The sequence below is a fragment of the Dendrobates tinctorius genome, unplaced genomic scaffold (assembly GCF_039654945.1).
Source record: "Dendrobates tinctorius isolate UK_male_01 unplaced genomic scaffold, ASM3965494v1 ptg000059l, whole genome shotgun sequence".
NCBI classification, from domain to species: Eukaryota; Metazoa; Chordata; class Amphibia; order Anura; family Dendrobatidae; genus Dendrobates; species Dendrobates tinctorius.
Genome location: NW_027361727.1, coordinates 15,498,858 through 15,520,261, shown reverse-complemented (window position 1 = coordinate 15,520,261; position 21,404 = coordinate 15,498,858). Strand labels below are relative to the sequence as shown.

Here is a 21,404-nt window from a genome sequence, read left to right as displayed (position 1 = left end):
GGAAACACTCACACGTGCACAGACCAATCACTTGACTGGGTCTACGTGTGTCCGTGTCTCCGGTATGTGTGAAAACTGTCACCACACGTACCGGAGACACGGATGTCTGAAAGAGGACTTATATAAAGCTAGTCTTTTTTTTAGCCAAGTGGGTGTGGTCTTCAATTCTTTTTTATGCCCGTCTTTTTGAGGACAAAGCAAAGTTGTCTTAAAAGGTTAAATTGATATCTAGGGAATAGGGGCCCGTATCTCCAGAAAGGAAAAGCACAGGGACAAAAAATAAACAACGCCAGATTTAGGAGAAGAGCAGCATTTACGCCAGTGAAACAAAATACATGTTTTTAGCAAGAGATCGGTCCTAGAGCTCATGTATAGAGAAACTAAGAGAATGTAAAAGCAAAATGATACAATATTTTGAATAAAATCAATTGCAAAAAGTATCTTTAGCCCAAAATACAAGCAAAAAAGGCAAAGTGTCCATATCCAATAAAGGAACAATATTTATCTTTGTACATCGTTAGGCAGAAGAGAGAGAAGTATTAAAATTTGACAGGCATCAGCCTCTGAGAACTTTCAAATTTTAATATTTCCATATCTGATAAGAAATAATTCTATCAGTAATAATGATTAGTAATAATTAGTGATGAGCTAAAAGGGGTAATCCAAGCATGCTCAGGTGCTAACAGAATGTCCTCGGCGTGCTCGAATAATATGCTCGAGTCCCCGCGGCTGCATGTCTCCCGGCTGTTCGGCAGCGGCAACACATTCAGGGATTTCCTAACAAACAGGCGATCCCTACATGTTTTGTGGTTTTCGAACAGCCGGGAGACATGCAGCTGCGGGGACTCAAACTTAGTGTTCGAGCTCTCTGGAAATACTCTATTAGCACCCGAGCATGCTCAGATAACGCCTTATCCAAGTACGTTCTCTCATCACTCGTAATAGTCAGTAATATCACTACTGTTCCAGATATGTGCTCAGGTTTTCCATTTTTCTAGTGTTTATGCTTTTTTTATTTCTAGCCGCGCTCGTGGGTCTCGAAGTGTTCAGCGTAGTACAATAATTCACCGTTACTGTATACACAACATGGAGGACAAGATGTATTTGCTCACCACTGAAATACATTTGCTTTTATTTTATCTGAAACTATCATTTCATGTTACTGCACTAATCCGATTTTTCATGGCGCGTACTCCGCGTGTAAACAGCTTACTCCACGGAGCAATCTGTTAAACGTGATAACCAGCTATAGTTTTGTATTTTTTCCGCTCTCTTTTAAAGGTTTTGCGCTATAAGACATTTACCTTAACATTTGCTCCTTTATTACGACAGCTTTTCGTGCTTCTTTCGACTTACAGGCGGTAATAATTGTGCGGCGTACTTCTCATATTAAGCCAAACTGAAGCTATTCACATTCAGAGGCGACCGAACACGTGAACGGAGTTTGAAAACATCTCGTAGCAATTTCTCCCTTCATCTCTTCCTTACCTTTTATGTTATTTTGTCTTTTTGCTATGTTCGAAATGGAGAAATAAATGAATTCGCTCTGTGTATATCGAGCTCAGGCACATCTCCACTCATCCTCAATGTCCTGTGTGCAGCTGCAAGACAACTAAGTGCAGCAGAAGCCTCTCCCCCACTGCCATATCAGCCCCAACCCCGTGAGTAAAGGGGCTGGTCTTCGACAACCACCAGCCCAAAGATTTTAAGGAACTGCTCAATTTCACCTGATTTGGAGGTGGTAGTGGCCTCCTTGCCCCTTGATCTTCTAGGTTGCAACAATGGTACGTCCTGCGTGCAGCTACAAGACAACTAACTGCAGCAGAAACCTCTCCCCCACTGCCATATCAGCCCCAACCCCATGATGTAAGGGGGTTGGTCTTCGACAACCACCAGCCCTAAGATTTTAAGGAACTGCTCAATTCCACCTGATTTGGAGGTGGTAGTGGCCTCCTTGCCCCTTGGTCCTCTGGGTCAGAGTTCCCCAACTCCAGTCCTCAAGGCCCACCAACAGATCATGTTGTCAAGATTTCCTTAGTATTGCTCAGGTGATAATTGCTTCACCTGTGCAATACAAAGGAAATCCTGAAAACATGAACTGTTGGTGGGCCTTGAGGACTGGAGTTGGGGAACCCTGCTCTAGGTTGCAGCAATGGTACGTCCTGCGTGCAGCTGCCTGATAACTAACTGCAGCAGAAGCCTCTCCCCCACTGTCACATCAGTCCCAACCCCGTGAGTAAAGGGGCTGGTCTTCGACAACCACCAGCCCAAAGATTTTAAGGAACTGCTCAGTTCCACCTGATTTGGAGGTGGTAGTGGCCTCCTTGCCCCTTGATCTTGATGCTAGGTTGCAGCAATGGTACGTCCTGCGTGCAGCTACAAGACAACTAACTGCAGCAGAAGCCTCCCCCCACTGCCATATCAGCCCCAACCTTTTGTGTAAGGGTGATGGTTTTCGACTAGCACCAGCCCAAAGATTTTAAGGAACTGCTCAATTCCACCTCCTTACCCCTTGGATCTCGAGGTTGCAGCAGCGGTATGCCTGCCATTGGCATCATAGAGTAATACCCCCTTCTCAGGACATCCGATGAGAGTTGGAGCTAATTGCCTAGATGTCAGGCCAGTAGAGAAAGGATTGTCTCCGTGAGAGAAACCCTCGAAGGAGTCACAAATTGTAAGGTATTCACTCTTATACCCCCTTTTATGGCTCTTTATCTCATATTTGGTAAACGGTATGGTCTTTGATCAATTTTTAGACCAAATTGAATAAATAATGTACATTATTTTTTTATTTTGGTGAAATGGAAAAAATCAAAAGGACTTTTTGTGAACATAACAGTTTTGAAGTAATTTGGAAAATAGACACCATAGACCCGAATGCCAAAATAGTGTCTGGCACACACTGGGTTGGTAAGTGTCAGCAATCTATTTTTTTGCCAGTACAGTATAGTCAGCTATACTTTTCTATAAAGAGGAACGCATTAAAAAAATAACACCAATTTTTTTATTTTTTTTACAATGGGAATCTATGGCCGACGTATGACACTGCGTGTTTATACAGCAGTGTACATTCTTAGGCTTTTGTCACTGGTATATGTAGGGGAAATCTTATGTTGGGACCTAAAAAAAGAGAATATGGCCAGATTCTAATCCAACAAATATCATCAGTGTAAAAAGTATAAAAAAAGGCAAAAACAACAAAAAAAATACTAAAGGAAATCTGTCAGCAGATGTTTGCTCATAATAGGGGCAGACAGGCTGAATCCAGCATCATATGACTAAAGCCCCCGTCACACACAGCGATCTCTGACACAGAGTTTTCAGATGTAGCATGCAGCAGAGCTCAGAAAGCTAGCCCCGCCCACACCAGGCTCTCTATGTACATTGTCTATAGACAGTGAGCTTCTGATCACAGGAGGGGGCGGAGTTCGATGAGAGCCTCATCACAGCAATGATAATCACCGGGTGATAAAACCTTCAGTGTAAGCAAACAACAGCACACAGCCTAATAAGTGAGGAATTGTTGATATCGGTGTTTTACCCCATACCTCATGCTGTCCACAGATTACATAGCAAAAACCTGCTGACAGATTCATTTTAATTGTTGTTTTACCAAAAGCTGTAACAGTCTTTCCCATGACTGCTCAGAAACTTAAACTAATCTTTTTAGCCTGTTTTAGCTTAAATTTGGGGCATCAGATTCCTATATTGGTTCTGCCAAGCCCCCTTAATGTTAGTATTTTTCCTTAAGAAGATGTTAATAGTCTAAGTAATCTGTAAGCGGCTGAAGATCAGCCTCCTGTTGTCAGACTTTATTGATTGAGATAATCAAAGTCCTTTATCTGGCAGTGCAGAATTTATAGGGACAGTCGTCACTGCTGATATCTATATGGCCCCGTCCTCATAGATTAGGCACTACAATAAACCTCAGGGATCGAAAATGTTGCATTAGTAAAATTAATTGGTGCTTTTCACAGATCACATGTATTTTTAAAGCATACATGTCATTTCGGGTAACATTTCAGAATAGGGTGTGTATAAATAAGGAATAACGTGGTATAACTTGTATGCTGAATTTTGTCCAGTTTTCTCCACTGTAAACTCTTGACTTTTTAGTTGTCTGTAAGCTATTGCGTAGAGACTATCTGCTATGATGTCTCCAAAACACTGCAAACACAGAGAGATGGGTTCCTGCTGTTCATTCTCTGTAGCACCCAAATAATCTCAGCAGCATGGAAGAAATTATACAGTAACACTGAGCTATGTGGCTGTGAATCCAGCACTCAAGTGAAATTAATTTCCGAGAAGCTGCTACATGATCCACCATGAACTCAGCAGCAGTAAAGAGATTATACAATAATACTGACCTGTGTGGCTGTGAATCCAGCACTCAAGTGAAATTAATTTCCGAGAAGCTGCTACATGATCCACCATGAACTCAGCAGCAGTAAAGAGATTATACAATAATACTGACCTGTGTGGCTGTGAATCCAGCACTCAAGTGAAATTAATTTCCGAGAAGCTGCTACATGATCCACCATGAACTCAGCAGCAGTAAAGAGATTATACAATAATACTGACTTGTGTGGCTGTGAATCCAGCACTCAAGTGAAATTAATTTCCAAGAAGCTGCCACATGGTCCACCATAAACTCAGCAGCAGTAAAGGGATTATACAATATTGCTGACCTGTGTTGCTGTGAATCCAGCACTGAAGTGAAATTTATTTACTAGAAGCTGCACACAATCTGCCTGTGTTTGCCAGGTCTCTCACTGTGCCAAGTACTCATTACCCCACCTGTATTTATAGGCTTCAGTATACTCTGTAACCTTACACCTTACTGTTCTGACAGTCAATGATAAGTTCTGGTGGAAGGGGGAACTTATCCTCTAAGTTTCTAGAAATGAATGATCAACCTTCCCTATACATGGCCAATACGTTCATCCCTGCAATGGTTCTCCTTTCTCCATCCTTCAATATTTCATGAAGCTGCTTATTCTCCTCGCACAGCCTTCTGTTTGATACAGCAATATACTAGTTGCTAAGACACATGGCATTCGTGTCTTCTGCAAAGTCTTTCTAGATGTCAATTTTTCTTACATAGATTTTCCATAGTTCTAAAGGTTTTTTCTTTCTATTATAAATAATAAAAAAAATTCTCTAAAACTTACAACTTATATATTTGCTCGTTTATTTTCAAGTAAAATCTTGCTATTAGGTAGTAAACTCGGCTCTTCTCGCTTTTCAGATCTTGAGAATTTCACAAAACTGCTTGGCCTGCAACCACGGATCTGTCGGTCGCTTGCTTTCCCTTAGTTATGCAACATGTACATTAAAGTTATAATAGACAATAAAAATACAAACAAAATATATCCTCGATCATCACTGTTACCAAAGCACTTATTTTTCCTTTCCTGCTCGCTTCTTGATCCATGTCTGTTCATTATCTCTCTCTTGGACCCCAACTCTTTCCTTCCTTCAAGGAAGTTTCCCTTTGTCCCACGTCTTAGGCTGGATTTCCATGTACCGGCAGTGTGCTGCACAAGCAATTAATATGTATGCATTTTACTACATGTGTTTTACTGCATTTTTTTTAAAGATAAATGAGTTTCATCCTTAAAAACCACATTGCCAAAAACTGCATCACAAAATCGCTGCAGTTTGTGATAAAGCTAAATGTTTTGTTGCACAGCACTCGGCCAGTTTCATCTTTTATCTTCAGGAGTGCACCGCTCCTCTGCCTCTCAACTTCCTGCTTTCTGTGAGACAGTGCGCTACTGATGATTGACAGTTCGGACGACTGACCTAGCTGGACTGCTGTCACGAACTGTGTGCTCTGCCATTCTGTCTCTGGGAGGGCAGCTGAAGTTTGGATGCAGTGTGCCTGTCCGCTTTGTTTTGTTGAACGGTACTCTCCCAGTTGCATCTTTTATCTTCAGGAGTGCACCGCTCCCCTGTCTCTCAACTTCCTGCTATTCTGTGAGGAGGTGCGCTCCTCATGATTGACAATTCGGACCAGCGGCGCGACTGGGTCTGCTGTCCCAAATTGTGTGCCTACCATGCATTCTCTGTAAGGGGAACTGAAGTTCAGATGCAGCGTTGCAGTATGCTTTGTTTTGTTGGACGGCATGCTACGAGTTGCATCTTTTATCTTCAGGAGTACACCGCTCCTGCCTCTTGATTTCCTGCTTTCTGTGAGGCGGTGCGCTCCTGGTGATTGATAGTACTGACCAGAGGCATGGCTGGATTGCTGTTCTGAACTGTGTGCTCTGCCGTGCAGTTTCAGCAAGGGGAACTAAAGTTCGAATGCAATGCTGCAGCCCGCTTTGTTTTGTTGCACGACATTCTATGAGTTGCATCTTTTATCTTTAGGAGTGCGCCGCTCCTGCCTCTTGATTTCCTGCTTTCTGTGAGGCGGTGCGCTCCTGGTGATTGATAGTACTGACCAGAGGCATGGCTGGATTGCTGTCCTGAACTGAGTGCTCTGCCGTGCAGTTTCAGCAAGGGGAACTAAAGTTTGAATGCAATGTTGCAGCCCGCTTTGTTTTGTTGCACGACATTCTATGAGTTGCATCTTTTATCTTTAGGAGTGCGCCGCTCCTGCTTCTTGATTTCCTGCTTTCTGTTTGCAAGATTGCAAGAACTATGCTCCTTTGTATACAAGTCTGGCCACTGCTGATTGACTGCAGAGGTGGCTAGTAACCTAGTTCAAGAGCAGAAAACTACAAACTTAAAATTCCCCCATTCTCAAAAAACGGAGAAGATTTTTGTAAAAGGTAAATTGTAAATTCGCAATTTGACCCATTTAGGGCTCGTTCACAGAAACGTATTTTCGGTCTCCTTGCTGTCAGTGAAAAAAAAAAACGGACAGCACTCGGAACAAGGCTGTTCATTTGGGCAGTGCAGATGAATGAGTTATTTTTACTGTCTGGATCTGTGAGTGGAAAAAATGGCAGCCCGCTCTAATGTAGTTCCTTCCAGAAATCGGATGAGATGCCCTATTCAATTCTTAAGGTATACACCAAAAAATCAGACGCCATATGGAGCCACGGTATAGCATTTGATTTTACGGATACATTGCAATTCTAGAACAGGGAAAATTGTAAATGATTAACAGCTGCTCTAAAAAAAAAAAAACAACAAAAAACAGATTGTACACGGATGACAAGTGAGAAAAAAATAGTCTGTAGAGTTGTTAGGATGAATAATTTTTTTTATACGCTGTGTGAACCCTCAAGAAGATGTGACAACCCTGATAGGGATAAAACCAGGATTATCCACGCGAATTCTTACCTGAAATCATCATATCTTTTTGCTTTTCGAGCATCAAGCTATCGCCTGAAATTTGCCTAAGTGTTTGGATAGCGGCAGTCAATACAGACCGTGACAACTCCAGATCTCCCTGTGACATGTCGTTGTCATCAGGCATCTTCTTTTACTTGGTCGTTCTTTTTTTCTGCAAAACAACTTTCCTTCCTCAAAACTGAGTGGCAAGAAATTGTATTTTATTTTTTTTATGTAGTTTATGTAGTTTTTACATTTTTCATTGCATTGCTCCAATATCTATAAAGCGGTTTACAAGTCACATGGAATAAATAATAAATGTCTGATGCTTGTTGCTGTTGGGGGATAGTATTCCAGATGATTATGCCATGTATGATTTTATCCGTTGCCCATGTCTTCCCTTGCAGTTTCAAGATTATCACAGCTTTGTTCTTCACGGCTGCACTGTTGGGAACCCCGTGTTAGAAAGATTCATAGCCCTGTTCAATGGTGTTTCCCAGTGGATCCAACTCATGGTGCTCAGCAAACCAACCCCACAACAAAGGGCAACAGTGATCAAACAGTTCGTCCAGGTGGCGGAGGTATGAATCGCAGCTGTGATGGTAGCATGTCTCATTGTAATCTCTTGGATTTGTGGAATTTATCAGGTTACTTTATAATGTATCACTAGACAGTTATATGAATATTATACAATGTGTGCGCACTAAATAAGAAGTTAGACAATGTCTACCTCACATTGGGTTTAAGTTTAAAGGAATCTATCAGCAGATTTTAGAAATGTAATCCGAGAGCAGCACAATGTAGGGGCAGAGACCCTGATTCCAGCAATGTGTCTCTTACTGGTCTGCCTTGTGTAGTTTTAATAAAATCATTGTTTTATCTACTACAGTTCTACCAGCTCTCTGAGTGCTGAGCTCTCTATAACCCCGCCCACATCAATGATTTGCTTCCTGTGGATAGGTAGAAAACTGCCAATCAGTGGTGGGGGCGTGGTTGCACAGAGCAGGAGGACTAGAAGGCATGAGTAAGCTAGTCCTGTAGTAATAATCTCCTGCTAATAAAACACTGATTCTAGTGAACCAACAACACACAGCCTAGTAAGTGATATGTTGCTGAAATCAGGGTCTCTACCTCTACATCATGTTACTCTCAAAAAACAAAAATGATTGAGCATCTGGAATAAAGCTGCCCAACCTCCGTACACATTAGATGGCCATTTTTTTTAATATTGAAGGGTTCACCTGACTTTATATTAATCTGTTTATGGGCCGTAAGTTTTTTTTTTTTTGTTTTTTTTTCTTGTTTTATTATTTCTCATGATATTACACCAGTTTATTCCATAAGATGATACAATTGTAAATACTCTACCTATTTCCTTTCTACAGAGGCTTCTTGACCTACAAAACTTCAACACACTTATGTCTGTCGTTGGTGGTCTTAGTCATAGCTCCATTTCTCGCCTGAAAGAAACTCATTCACATGTCAATGCAGAGACTACAAAGGTGGGTGCTAAAACTATTGCAATGTGGTACTCCCTACACATAGAAAAGCCCGGGCTCAAGTTTGTGCCCCTCGTTCATTCATGGTAAGAACTTGGCCCTCAAAGATGTAAACTTGATTTTTTTTATTAATAGGTGCAGTTCACGACAAATTATAACGTTTTGGTCAAAGCTCTGACCGTCAGATAAACGGGCTGCAGAGAGAATGTTTATAACCTGGTACCGGTGACATCTACATAGCGGGATCACCGCTTTACACAGAGCGCCTTTCTCCTACTGTCTTCACGCTATTCACAAAGTCTCTCGGCCATTCCTCTCCTGATGAAGGTCGGAGCCTTGGCCAAAACGTGACGATTTGATGTGGATTGCAAAATTAAAATTTGCATCTTTAATTGAGAACCAAATTCTTCCCATAAATTTTCCTAAGCAACGAGACCCTAATTGAGCACTGTTTCCTCAGAAGTGCCTTGTTCTATTCAAGACTGGTGTGCTGTCATTCGTGACTCCATAGGGGCTTCCATTTGAAACCAAGAAAAGCGGGATGAAGACATTCCCCCAATGGAACCATTGACTTCACTTAGACAAAGGGAGTCCAAAAAACTCGGACTCTGTTTCACCTTCTTATCGGCATTGTCTGTCTTTTTAGCCTGATACCATAGCGTAGATGGAAACGGATTGCACTGGGCAAATCTTCTGGTAACATAATATTATTGTTAAAGGGGTTGTCTAGATCTTAGTTTTTTAGGCCCGTAGGTAAAAAAAAACCAGGCAGGTAGTTGTTATTAATAAAAGCAACTACCTACCTGCTCCTCATTGACCGCTCCTGTCGGCGATCCAGCAGCTCTTTTCTCTTTTGGGCTACTCTGTCTTTTGGGCATGACTACTGACGTTATGCTGATTGACAGCTGGCTCCTGGCACTTAGGCAGCATGACATCAGCAGTCATTCCCCGTCAACAGCGCAGAGCGGATGAGAAGCCACTCCTCTGCTGACGAGATGTCAGCGGAAGCTGCTGAATCGCTGGCAGAAGCGGTCGGTGACCACTCTGTAGCGGCAGAGATCGTCGCCGGGCACAACAAGCAGTTGATTAACAACTGCCCACCTGTTAGTTCTTAGGTACATTAATAGTCCCCGATAACCTGTCAGGAGCTTTATGATAACTAAACTAATTACATTGCTGGTTAGGGTGATAAAAGACAAGCTCAAACCTACCTTCAGGGCCACAATTTGATATTCTGATATTGAGAAAATCAACTTTTTTAATTTTCTTGTAAATGAAGCTGCCAGTTCCTTTAGGGCAGGGAGATTCCGGCCTTGTGCACCGATCCTCACAATTATTCCCTAGAGACACTCTGTTGTGTCTCTTTATAACAGGGACATAGTGGCACGAAACAGACATCAATCAAAATCATGACGGGTCCCGCTAGGCGGGGAATAACGTGGAGGATTGATGCACCTGCCGAGTATTGTCCCACGTGTGTCTTCATTTACATATAGAATTTTTTTTTTTATCGTGCTAGGCAGTAGATTGAAAAAAAAAAAATCAAAATTGAGAGTCCTCACTAGTTGATACCTTTTAATGGATGGTGACAAATAGCGAGCTTTCAAGAATCGACTACTCGGGTCTCTTCGGCTGGTTTCACACTTGCTTTTTTTTGCTCTGTATTTTAGCGCTAAAAAACGCATGCGCTTTTTTCCCCTATATTTTGCATGGGATGCGCTTATGTGCGCATACACATGCGTTTGTATGTGTTTTTACGCGCATGCGTTTTTTTGTGGTGTGCGCTCGGGCCCACAAAATGCATCCTGTTGCATTTTTTGGGCGTCCGACTTGCCTCAAAAAAACACATGCGCGCACAATGCGTTTTTTTACAGCAAGACACCCATTGTAAATCTATGGGTGCGCATACGTGCGCATTGGCATGCTCATGTATGCGTTTTTTTGTGCATGCGTTTTTTTGTTGACCAATGGAATTTAGGGGTTTGGGTTAGAGTTAGGGTTAGTTAAGGGGGTTTAGGGATAGGGTTAGTGTTTGGGTTCGGGTTAGTATGGTTTGGTTGAGGGTTAGGGTTTAGGGTTAGTTAGGGTTTAGGGTTAGAGTTAGGGTTAGGGTTAGTAGGGTTTGGTTAAGGGTTAGGGTTAGGGTTAGTATGGTTTGGTTAAGGGTTAGGGTCAGGGTCAGGGTTAGGGTTAGTATGGTTTGGTTAAGGGTTAGGGTTAGGGTATGGTTTGGTTTAAGGTTAGGGTTAGTAAAGTCATGGTTTGGGTTAGTGTGAGGGGACAACTAATGTTGGAAAAAACGCAAACGCGGTAAAAACGCACTAAAAACGCATACAAACGCATAAAAACGCTGCGTTTTTTTCATGCATGCACATAAAAATGCTTGAAAAAAATGCAGCATTTTTATGCGTTTGTATGCGTTTTTTCCATGCGTTTTTTTGCGGGAAAAACGCGCTGCAAACCAAAGCAAGTGTGAAAGTAGCCTTCATCATGCATATGGTAAATGATACCTGATGAAGAGACCTGAGTAGTCACGAAGAAAGCTCGCTATTTGTCACCATCTTTTCATTTCGCCAACAAGGTATCTTAACTAGTGAGCGCTCTCAATTTTGATAATTTTTCTCTTTTACATGAAAAATTCAAAATGGATTTTCTCATTGACGGATTTATTCATTTGTAGCCTTGTAGTTTGAACTTGGTGACTCTAAAGTTTTTTTTTTTTCCAAGTTCCTTTTTGATTTTGGGGAAAAAAAAAAGAACGATCATAATAATTTTTTTTATCCAACTCTTTAAAACTCAACTATTTAAAAAAGAAACTTTAAAAACGGATGCAACATTGTTCAAGGATATTGCAGACGCGACACTACGGCCTTATCCCTGCCAAACCATTGGGAATTAATTGCATAGATAATGACCTCCAGCATTGATCTTTGCTGCCTGCAAAGTGGATAGACAGTAACTGAGTGTGAGCTGTTCACTGACCCCGTCAGTCACATGATCGGAATCCAATGGAACATCTTTTGGATGAACTAGAACATCGCATACAACCATTAGAATAAAGATGATTTGTTTTCTATTTTACCATTGACCATGTAAAATCTCATCATATTCCCATCATTGCTTATGTTGCAAAGGAATAACATCCGACCTAATGTTAATACTATGAAATTTCAGTTTTAGGAATAAATGTTATTTATTTTTTTATTTTATAGTCTAATTGAATACATTCTGCACATTTGCTCTTATAGTTGTTTTTAGTTAATTGTATAAATATATTTTAAACATAAGTTTGGATAATTGTACCATACATACACACTGCATACATTACTCAGTAGTTTTCTTAGACCTAATGGGGATGTTGTGTTTACTTCAAATTTCCATCTTTAAATGGATATATAATCCTTTTTGAAGGTTCATTTCAAACTCCATATACCAAGCCTGATTGACAGCTCCTCAGTGTTCCTCCTCCCTGCTGAGATCTCACATTGCTTGGTATAAGCTGCAACTGTCAATCTGGCTGGCTGAATGGGGACTTAAGAAACTGGAGCAATTTCACTCTTATATTTGTACTAATAAAAGGCTCATCTTAATGTGAGGATGCTAGAGCCATGCTTTAGTTATTTAATATGATTTAGCAATGTTCCTCCTCCCTGCTGAGATCTCACACTGCTTAGTATAAGCTACAGCTTTCAGTCAGGCTGACTGGATGGGGACTTAAGAAACTGGAGCAATTTCACTCTATATCTGGACTCATAAAAGACTCATCTTAATGTGAGGATGCTAGAGCCATGCTTGAGTAGTTTAACATAATTTAGTAAGTTAATATGAAATTTGGTGAAAGACACTTTTTTAAAGATATATGTGTTAAAAGTCACAAAAATCAATGTGATTTTATACCTCCTTCTTATTAAATTCTCTCATCTTTTGTCCCATTACAAGGTCTACGATTCTCTTTTGGAGCTTCTTACCTCTTCAGATAACTACTCGCGATACAGACGCAGGTTTGCATTTTGCGAAGGTTTTCGATTTCCTGCCCTCGGCGTACACTTAAAAGACCTCATGGCGTTGCATGTAGCGCTGTCTGACTGGACAGATAAAGCGAGAGGTGCGATCAATGTCTCCAAAATGCGGCAGGTCTACAAAGTGGTTCACGAACTAACAGAAGCTCAGAGACGGGAACCTCCGGTAAAAGCAAATCCCGATCTTCTGAACCTGTTAACGGTAAGTTATTATACAAATGCTAAACATTTATTGAGAGAAAAAAATGTAAACTCTGGTATCAATGTAAGTCACTTCTGTTATTTTTCTGTTTACTTATTTTTTTGTAGTTTTTCCTTTTAGTATAGGAAAAATCTACTGTTTTGATACTTGAAAACAATCCACGAGCTTCTTTATTATGAATGGGAACATGACAGCTGATTCATGCTGCCTGAACAACGAGCGACAAGAATCATAGTCCGGGTCTTTTAAGTTTTGCCTTGTATGTTTTATTCTGAAGCACTGAGACATTTCAGAGAGAGCAGACTTTTTTATAAGTTGACGTTGCGACCTGCTTAACTAAATTTGTAAAGGCCGCAGCCGATCAGTGGCCGGTGGTGACACGGCGAATACAGGTCTCAGAGTATAGGATCGGCGAAAAAATATATGCAGTATATTTCAGCTTTTTCTAAGTGCCCAGTAGTTGACTACCCCTTTAAAGTTTTTTTTTTAATCTAGTTTTGTTCATAAGAGTCTTACTTCCCTGCATGTCAACTTCTTGGTTGTTGAGCGAGCGCTTGCTCCTGCTTGAACGCAATGAGTTGTTTGCATTATTTCGCCGATCCCTTAGATGCACGTGATCCTGAAGCTGCAATACAAGCCAGTATATAAAGGATATAAGGGCTTGACCGGCTGTGTGTAGTCAGCCGGTGTACAGAGGAGGATCTGGACTATTGTACATTCTAAAGACTCCTCTTCTAGACCTCATTTGAGAAGGGGAGAGGTTGTCCGGGACAGGAACTATTGCGCGTGTTTGACCCTTGCTTGACTGTATGGGAATAGTAATAGGGTGAAATGATATGTGCATACATGGCTATTTAGTTATTAAAGGGGCTGTTCAGGACTTTAACATTCATTGCCTATCCTTAGGATAGCTCATCAATGTTCGATCGGTGGGGGTGCGATCAACAGTTCGACCAGAACTGCTCAGTTACGAAGCTGCACAGCCCAGCTCCGTCAACAGAATGGTGGCCACGGCCAGGTACTGTGCATCCAATATGTGGCAGATAAGCAGTACTCAGCTGTGACCACTGTTCCATTGTTCCATTCCATAGCTCTGTAACTGAGCAGATCCGGCCACCGCCAATATCGGGAATAACTGATCGGTGGAGGTGGCGGTAGTTGCACCCCCCACTGATCAGACCTTGAAAACCTATACTAAGGCTAGGTCTTCAATGCTAATGTGCCGGACATAATGTCAGTTATTATTCCGTGTTTTTTTTCTATCAAGTTGGTGTTAGTCCTCATGTGCATGGCAGAGTTGTACAAAGCTGGCTGTGAAGAACTACATCATGTCCTTTCAGATCTGTATTCTGGAGCTCTCCAAAAACTGCTGCACGGACACATAACAGACAGAACGCTGAAATCGAAGCGTCTGTCACTACCATATGCCGCCTTCCCGGAGAACTCTATGAAGGTGGTGACAGATTCCCTTAATATGCTAGTGGCTTACCGTCTGTAGTTTTTCGCTCTTGACGTTTTCACGCTTTCCTGGACTGTTCTCGTCGTCCATTTCACTACTACATCCTCATACCAGGATCTCTATCTCTGTGATGAGCATTATCATCGCTACCATTGATGAAGATCTAGGTATTGATCCTAGTCCTACGACACTGGCGGACACAGACAAAAGAGGGCCCCTGTGCAAGAACAATATATGGGCCCTTTGCCGTCCAAAAGGTCGTCATAATGTAGAATTCCACCTGTTTTGGAGGTGGTGGCGACTCCCTTCTTGGGCCCCTGTTGCGGCTTCACCAAAGAGATGTTCACTCGTGACCTATGGACCACTTGCTCTTATGATCCTTTTCTCAGCTGTTTCAACAAATGTTTTCCCTATGAGAAGCTGATTGCCGGCATCCAGTGGATGAAGACTAGTTGTTACCGAACAGACGTACATCGTTTACATATTCACTTTCTCTATAAGTGCAAGTTTTCTCCGTGGCGTGGATTGATTTTCAGGGACTCCTGTGGTCCTTAAGAGCTCGTAGTACGGGAAAGAGGACGCGATTAGGCTTGACATGGCTAGTAGGGTGAAATGTCAGGTGGGTGTCTAAACCCAACTTTCCGAGTTGGTTGTCTTGGAGAATAGTGAATATTGTGTTGAGAATATTCTCAATGATGACCACACCATGTTTTGACCCTACGCTCTTTCCAGCCCCAAGAAAAGGGAATTTCGAGAACAGGACCGGCTACGTGTAATGACTGAGTATCAGGCAGAGGACAATTTATGAAAAGGTTTCTTGAAGGGTCCCAGAGTTTTTTGAGGTGCCAACATCTCTGGGAGTCCGAGAGGTCTTTCCATTCTGGGGACCTAACTATCTTTTGGGAGAGTTGGCAAGTACTGTAAGTCTTTAGCTAATGTTTTAGAACTTCCTATGGCTACAGATAGTGCCGCTAATACATTCTTTCAGCTGGATCATGCGGCATATCTGCCTTGTGTCTCGCTGCTCATCTTATTTATATCTTTCATGTGTCAGACACTGATAGTTCTTGAAATATTGTAATTGGGTAATTAAATGCTGTTTATATACCCTGCAATTTAATTTCACATCAAGCCTGCTGATAAGAATATGCTTGCAATGAAATGACAAGATGGGAAAGAAAACTTCATTGTTGTCATTTTATGCAGGGAGCAGAAGAAAACTCTGGAATTACAGGAACACAAAGGAGGCACATTTTACAAAACGTATTAAAGGGAATCTGTCAGCAGTTTGTATATAACCTGTGAGTAGCATGATATAGGGTCTGAGACCCTGATTCCAGTGATGTTTCACTTACTGGTCTGTGTGCTGTCATTTTGCTGCAATCACAGTTTTCTCTCTGCAGATCTAGCAGTTCTCTGAATGCTGAGCTGTGTAAAACCCCGCCCACATAAAGATTGACAGCTTTCTGTGTGCACTCTGCATTGGAAAAAGCTGCTATTAAATGGTGTGAGCGTGGTTACACAGAGCAGGAAGACTAAGAGGAAACAAGACACCTAGTCCTGTAGTGATAATCTCCTGCTGATAAAACACTGATTTTATTGAAACAGTAATACACAGCCTGGTAGTGATCTATTGCTGGAATCAGGATCTCGACCTCTACATCTTGCTGCTCTCGGATTACATAGCAAGAACCTTATGACAGATTCTCTTTATGACTGAACTTTAATACTTTTCTCTTACGGCATGTGCACATGACGCCCCAGGAAAACTATGGCGGTATTTTCACTGAAGCGTCTTTTCTGATTTCTTTTTAAACGTCTTTTCCGATGTTTTTTTTTTTATCTTCTTTTCCAGCTGTTTTTTTTTTTTATTCACATACACTCACTGGCCACTTTATTAGGTACACCATGCTAGTAAGGAGTTGGACCCCCTTTTGCCTTCAGAACTGCCTCAATTCTTCGTGGCAGAGATTCAACAAGGTGCTGGAAGCATTCCTCAGAGATTTTGGACCATATTGACATGATGGCATCACACAGTTGGCGCAGATTTGTCGGCTGCACATCCCTGATGCGAATCTCCCGTTCCACCACATCCCAAAGATGCTCTATTGGATTGAGATCTGGTGACTGAGGAGGCCATTTGAGTACAGTGAACTCATTGTCATGTTCAAGAAACCAATCTGAGATGATTCGAGCTTTATGACATGGCGCATTATCCTGCTGAAAGTAGCCATCAGATGTTGGGTACATTGTGGTCATAAAGGGATGGACATGGTCAGCAACAATACTCAGGTAGGCTGTGGCGTTGCAACGATGCTCAATTGGTACCAAGGGGCCCAAAGAGTGCCCAGAAAAAATTCCCCACACCATGACACCACCACCACCAGCCTGAACCGTTGATACAAGGCAGGATGGATCCATGCTTTCATGTTGTTTACGCCAAATTCTGACCCTACCATCCGAATGTCGCAGCAGAAATCGAGACTCATCAGACCAGGCAACGTTTTTCCAATCTTCTACTGTCCAATTTCGATGAGCTTGTGCAAATTGTAGCCTCAGTTTCCTGTTCTTAGCTGAGAGGAGTGGTACCCAGTGTGGTCTTCTGCTGCTGTAGCCCATCTGCCTCAAAGTTCGACGCACTGTGCGTTCAGAGATGCTCTTCTGCCTACCTTGGTTGTAACGGGTGGCAATTTGAGTCACTGTTGCCTTTCTATCAGCTCGAACCAGTCTGCCCATTCTCCTCTGACCTCTGGCATCAACATGGCATTTCCGGCCACAGAACTGCCGCTCACTGGATTTTTTTTCTTTTTCGGACCATTCTCTGTAAACCCTAGAGATGGTTGTGCGTGAAAATCCCAGTAGATCAGCAGTTTCTGAAATACTCAGACCAGCCCTTCTGGCACCAACAATCATGCCACGTTCAAAGGCACTCAAATCACCTTTCTTCCCCATACTGATGCTCGGTTTGAACTGCAGGAGATTGTCTTGACCATGTCTACATGCCTAAATGCACTGAGTTGCCGCCATGTGATTGGCTGATTAGAAATTAAGTCTTAACACACAGTTGGACAGGTGTACCTAATAAAGTGGCCAGTGAGTGTATAACATAGTGATGACTTCAAGGCAGAAGCCACCAGAAGTATGGACCGGTCACTTCTTTTAGCGGCTTCATGTCTGTTGAAAAAAAATGGAACATATGCACAGCAAGTCTTTTTGACATTGCTGTGCATATGTTTATTCTTTTTGACTTTTTTAAAGCACTTTCCATGAGGAATCTACCTGAAAGAGACGTTGGGCGCATGTACTCAAAATTTGCCATATTTGACACTAAGTTTGCATTCCCACATCCATTGTACACCATTCTTGCGCTGTCTGTTTTTGTTTTATTTTTAAGCGACAGACCCAAAGTTTTCATCGATCCATAAATACATCGGTTTTAAGGATGGATCGGTCTTTCCGATCCGTGAGGTTCAACAGATCCAATTCTCATCCGTTTAGAAGCAACCATAAAAGTTTACAGACAAGCTTTAAAAATGGATGAAAAATGGAGGAACACACTTTTTACATCAACGTTCCATCAGTGCTTCATCTGTTTCCAGTTGATCCATTGCTACAAGTCAATGGATCAAAAACAAAGTTCAGTTTGCCTCCTTCAGTTTTTGGAAATGGACCAGAAAAAGACAGAGGCAACACGGATGAACAAAGTAGGCAAAACAGAGGGAAAACGGTTTTGTAAAGAAAAAATGGAAACAGATGTGTAAATGTCACCTAAAATGGAATTTATGCCAGCTACGGAGTGATGTTTCCAGCTTTCGGAATAACACTTTCCCTTTTATATTAGCAAATCATTAATAAAGTTTTAAGACGCGACAGATTGAGGTTGCCACCCAAATCTGAATGTGAAAAAAAAAAACCCATAGTATTTTGAATGTATTGGTTAATAACTGTTGGCACCTAATAAATTAAGCCTGCTGTTTGATATTTTCCCTTGGCAAAAGCTCATTGGCAACGACTGAAACGCAGAACTTGATCACATTTTCACTTATCTGGAGAAACTGTGGGAAATGCTCGAAACTGGTGGAAGATTTTTTATTAATGAGCTCGGTGTGAAATGTTGAAGTCGACTTTTTTGTTAGAAATAAAATATTTCATCCTTTTGGTTTTGATCGTGCATTTTCTCTGCTTCTGTAGGTTTCTCTGGATCAGTATCGATCAGAGGAAGAGATTTACCAGCTGTCGCTTCAAAGGGAACCAAGGGCACGTACATCGGTGAGATTTAGGCATGAGGATTGCATTTAATTAGATGTTTCCGGTTGCTCCTTTGAGATGTCCATGATGAGTTTTCATGTTAGCCTACATGATGCTGCCACGACCTCTGATGGTTCAACTTGACCAAATGGCCATCACCATAAACCCTTGTGAAGGTCCAAGTTCCTATCATCGTGAACCATGGGTGGTTCAGAAGTTGTGACTCTAACACAAAGGCTTTTAAAGGTCTTGTCCATGTATTCCATGCTTGCTGTGCTGCCTTGAATTGGTCAAGACAATCTCATGGACAAGACTTAAAGAAAAAAAAAAGGGGCAATCTCTTCTAAAAAGTATGGACATTTTGGGGTCATTTCTGGTAATTCCTCCAACGTCCCAATTTTGGCCATTGAAATTTTACTTAAAATTTGTTACATCTGGACTATTATAGCTAAAGGGTGGCTTAAATATGCCGACTTTGAGGTGATTCCGAGCTGTAAAAATTAAGGGGGAATTAAGACTGTGATTTTGTACGCCACGCTAGATCTAGAGGTGTGCGCTTCGTAATGAAATTGGTCCATTTTTGGGTTGCATGTGCACCAACTTGTGAAAAATGTACACCAGTCACGGACCACACTACATTTCTGCGGTAATATATACCACTTTTGTGGTGTATCTTTTGGCCAATGCTGGGCTACACCCTGTCCTGCTAAGCAATTTTCAAAAACTTGGAGTACAAAACACCAACTTTTTTTTGTGAAAAATACACATTTTCAATTTTATTTATTTCCCAAGACTTTGGGTTTTCTGACTACTAGAGATAATCGAAGCTGAAATTTTAATTCAGCAGTTTGCTCACATTTGGCCGGAAAACTTGATTCTCATTGAATTTATTTGATGCAAAACGAATGTGTCTTTTTATGCCGTGGGGTCTGTTCAGATCTCAAATCATAATGAAAAATGGGTGAAAAATATAAAAAAAAAATAATTCAATTCTCTTTGGCCCTTGCCCTGTCCATGAATCCCCCTGCTTGGTCTGCCCGGTTTGGTCTTCATGACCAGGTCCCTCTTTTTCTTCATGCCACAGGTCCTTTTGGGTCTTTGGTTCCTCTGATGCCCACTAGGCGACGTGAAAATATGGTCACGAAATGTGGCACACGTCATGACATTGCATAAGGTCTAGGCCACATACAACGCAATATCATGAATGTCATGACGTACGTCGGATCGTGACATCATGATCTTGAAAGGCTTAGTGGGCACTGGAGTTGCCGAAGACCCTAAGGATCTTTGGTGCGAAGAAGACCAGCGATCTGTCAATGAAGACCGGATGAGGGCGACCAAGTCGGGAACTACACGAACAAGATACCAAGAAGAAGTGAATATTATTTTTTTTTTAAATCCTTTCTTTTAAAACAAGCAAGTTCAAATTTTGCCTGAAATTTGAGGCAAATCCATCTTGAACTGACGCGATTCGGTCACCTCTAGAAATTAAATTTTTTTTTTATTGTCTACTTTTTTTTCCCATAAAATGATACACATACACAGTACAGGTTTCTATTTGTCTACCAACCTTGCTTTGGTATCTCGTCCTGCAATCCTACAAGCCCTGGTTCATATCTATCAATTTGCCACACGTAGAAAAAAAAATCTGAAAATTTGTTTATGTTTGAGGCGCTCACACATGGCATTCAGCTCAGCGTGTATAATTTTCTCCATGATCTGAACCTCACACCGTGACGGAGACAATGCAGACAGTGTAAATCTCTGCCATTCTGCATGGAAAAACAAGAAGAACAGCCTGTGCGCCTGTAATGACATAGTGCAGAAGAGACATGCGTCTGTCAGGTGTAATCTTTCATCCTGAAAGAAATCCACTGTTTGATCCACTGGAAGATAAAAAAGAGAAAACAAAGCTTAGTTCAGCTCGTCCCTAAAGGAGAAAATTCCGCCCTGATCCCATGCTGGTACTTGGACAGATCTTTGGATCAGCGCATTGTATTGAGTTATATTCTGTGTGGTAGGAATTTAGGCTTTTGTAGTGTATGCCAATGGTACATTTTGTGGTTGTGCTTTTTTCGGTTTCATAATTGTCATTTTTCTACATGGCCTGAAGGAATATTTTTTCCACCTGATTTTGATGAATTATTTGCACATAAATGTAATTGGGCGCATGTCCAAGATGTGCATGTATATATACCTATGCACACCTTGGACATGCACACAATTACTCAGATTCACATTTATGGTTCCCCATGAAATTTTTGATATTGCACATGTTATAAACCCATTAAGTTAAATAGCTTACTAACGTACTTGCATTTTTTCAAAAATATGCAGCATCAAAAACTCATAGTGGGAACATAGCCTTAGGACTGAGGCCAGAAGGTTTTCTCATCTAAAAAAAAAAAAAAAACAAAACTCCTGCGCCAACGATAATTTAGGTCTTTATATATTAAAATTAAAAAAATATATAAACTGGAGCGCTCCATGTTGGAAAACCAAAATACAAGATGGGGGTGATGTGTACAGTATATGCTCACCTTGATTACTTGTGCAAAGCTCAGGCACCACACAGAGACACAACGTGATGCTGGATAACCAGATTTCCTGGACACCTGCTCTTTTCCACCTGTGAAACCAACCAAGGGTCAAACTTCCGGGAATGTTAATGAATTAACTTATAATTAAAATAA

At 41.5% G+C, this 21,404-nt stretch overlaps 1 protein-coding gene across 1 annotated transcript in view; it reads left to right on the top strand.

The window, feature by feature from the left end:
- The window catches only part of RASGRP2 (RAS guanyl releasing protein 2), a 169,452-nt gene that overhangs the window by 119,401 nt on the left and 28,647 nt on the right, over nucleotides 1-21,404 (top strand). Inside the window, exons 7-10 of the mRNA XM_073578445.1 lie at nucleotides 7,692-7,865; nucleotides 8,670-8,786; nucleotides 12,723-13,004; nucleotides 18,655-18,732. Coding sequence (XP_073434546.1) covers nucleotides 7,692-7,865; nucleotides 8,670-8,786; nucleotides 12,723-13,004; nucleotides 18,655-18,732 — 651 coding nt within the window. The remainder of the gene's footprint in view (nucleotides 1-7,691; nucleotides 7,866-8,669; nucleotides 8,787-12,722; nucleotides 13,005-18,654; nucleotides 18,733-21,404) is intronic.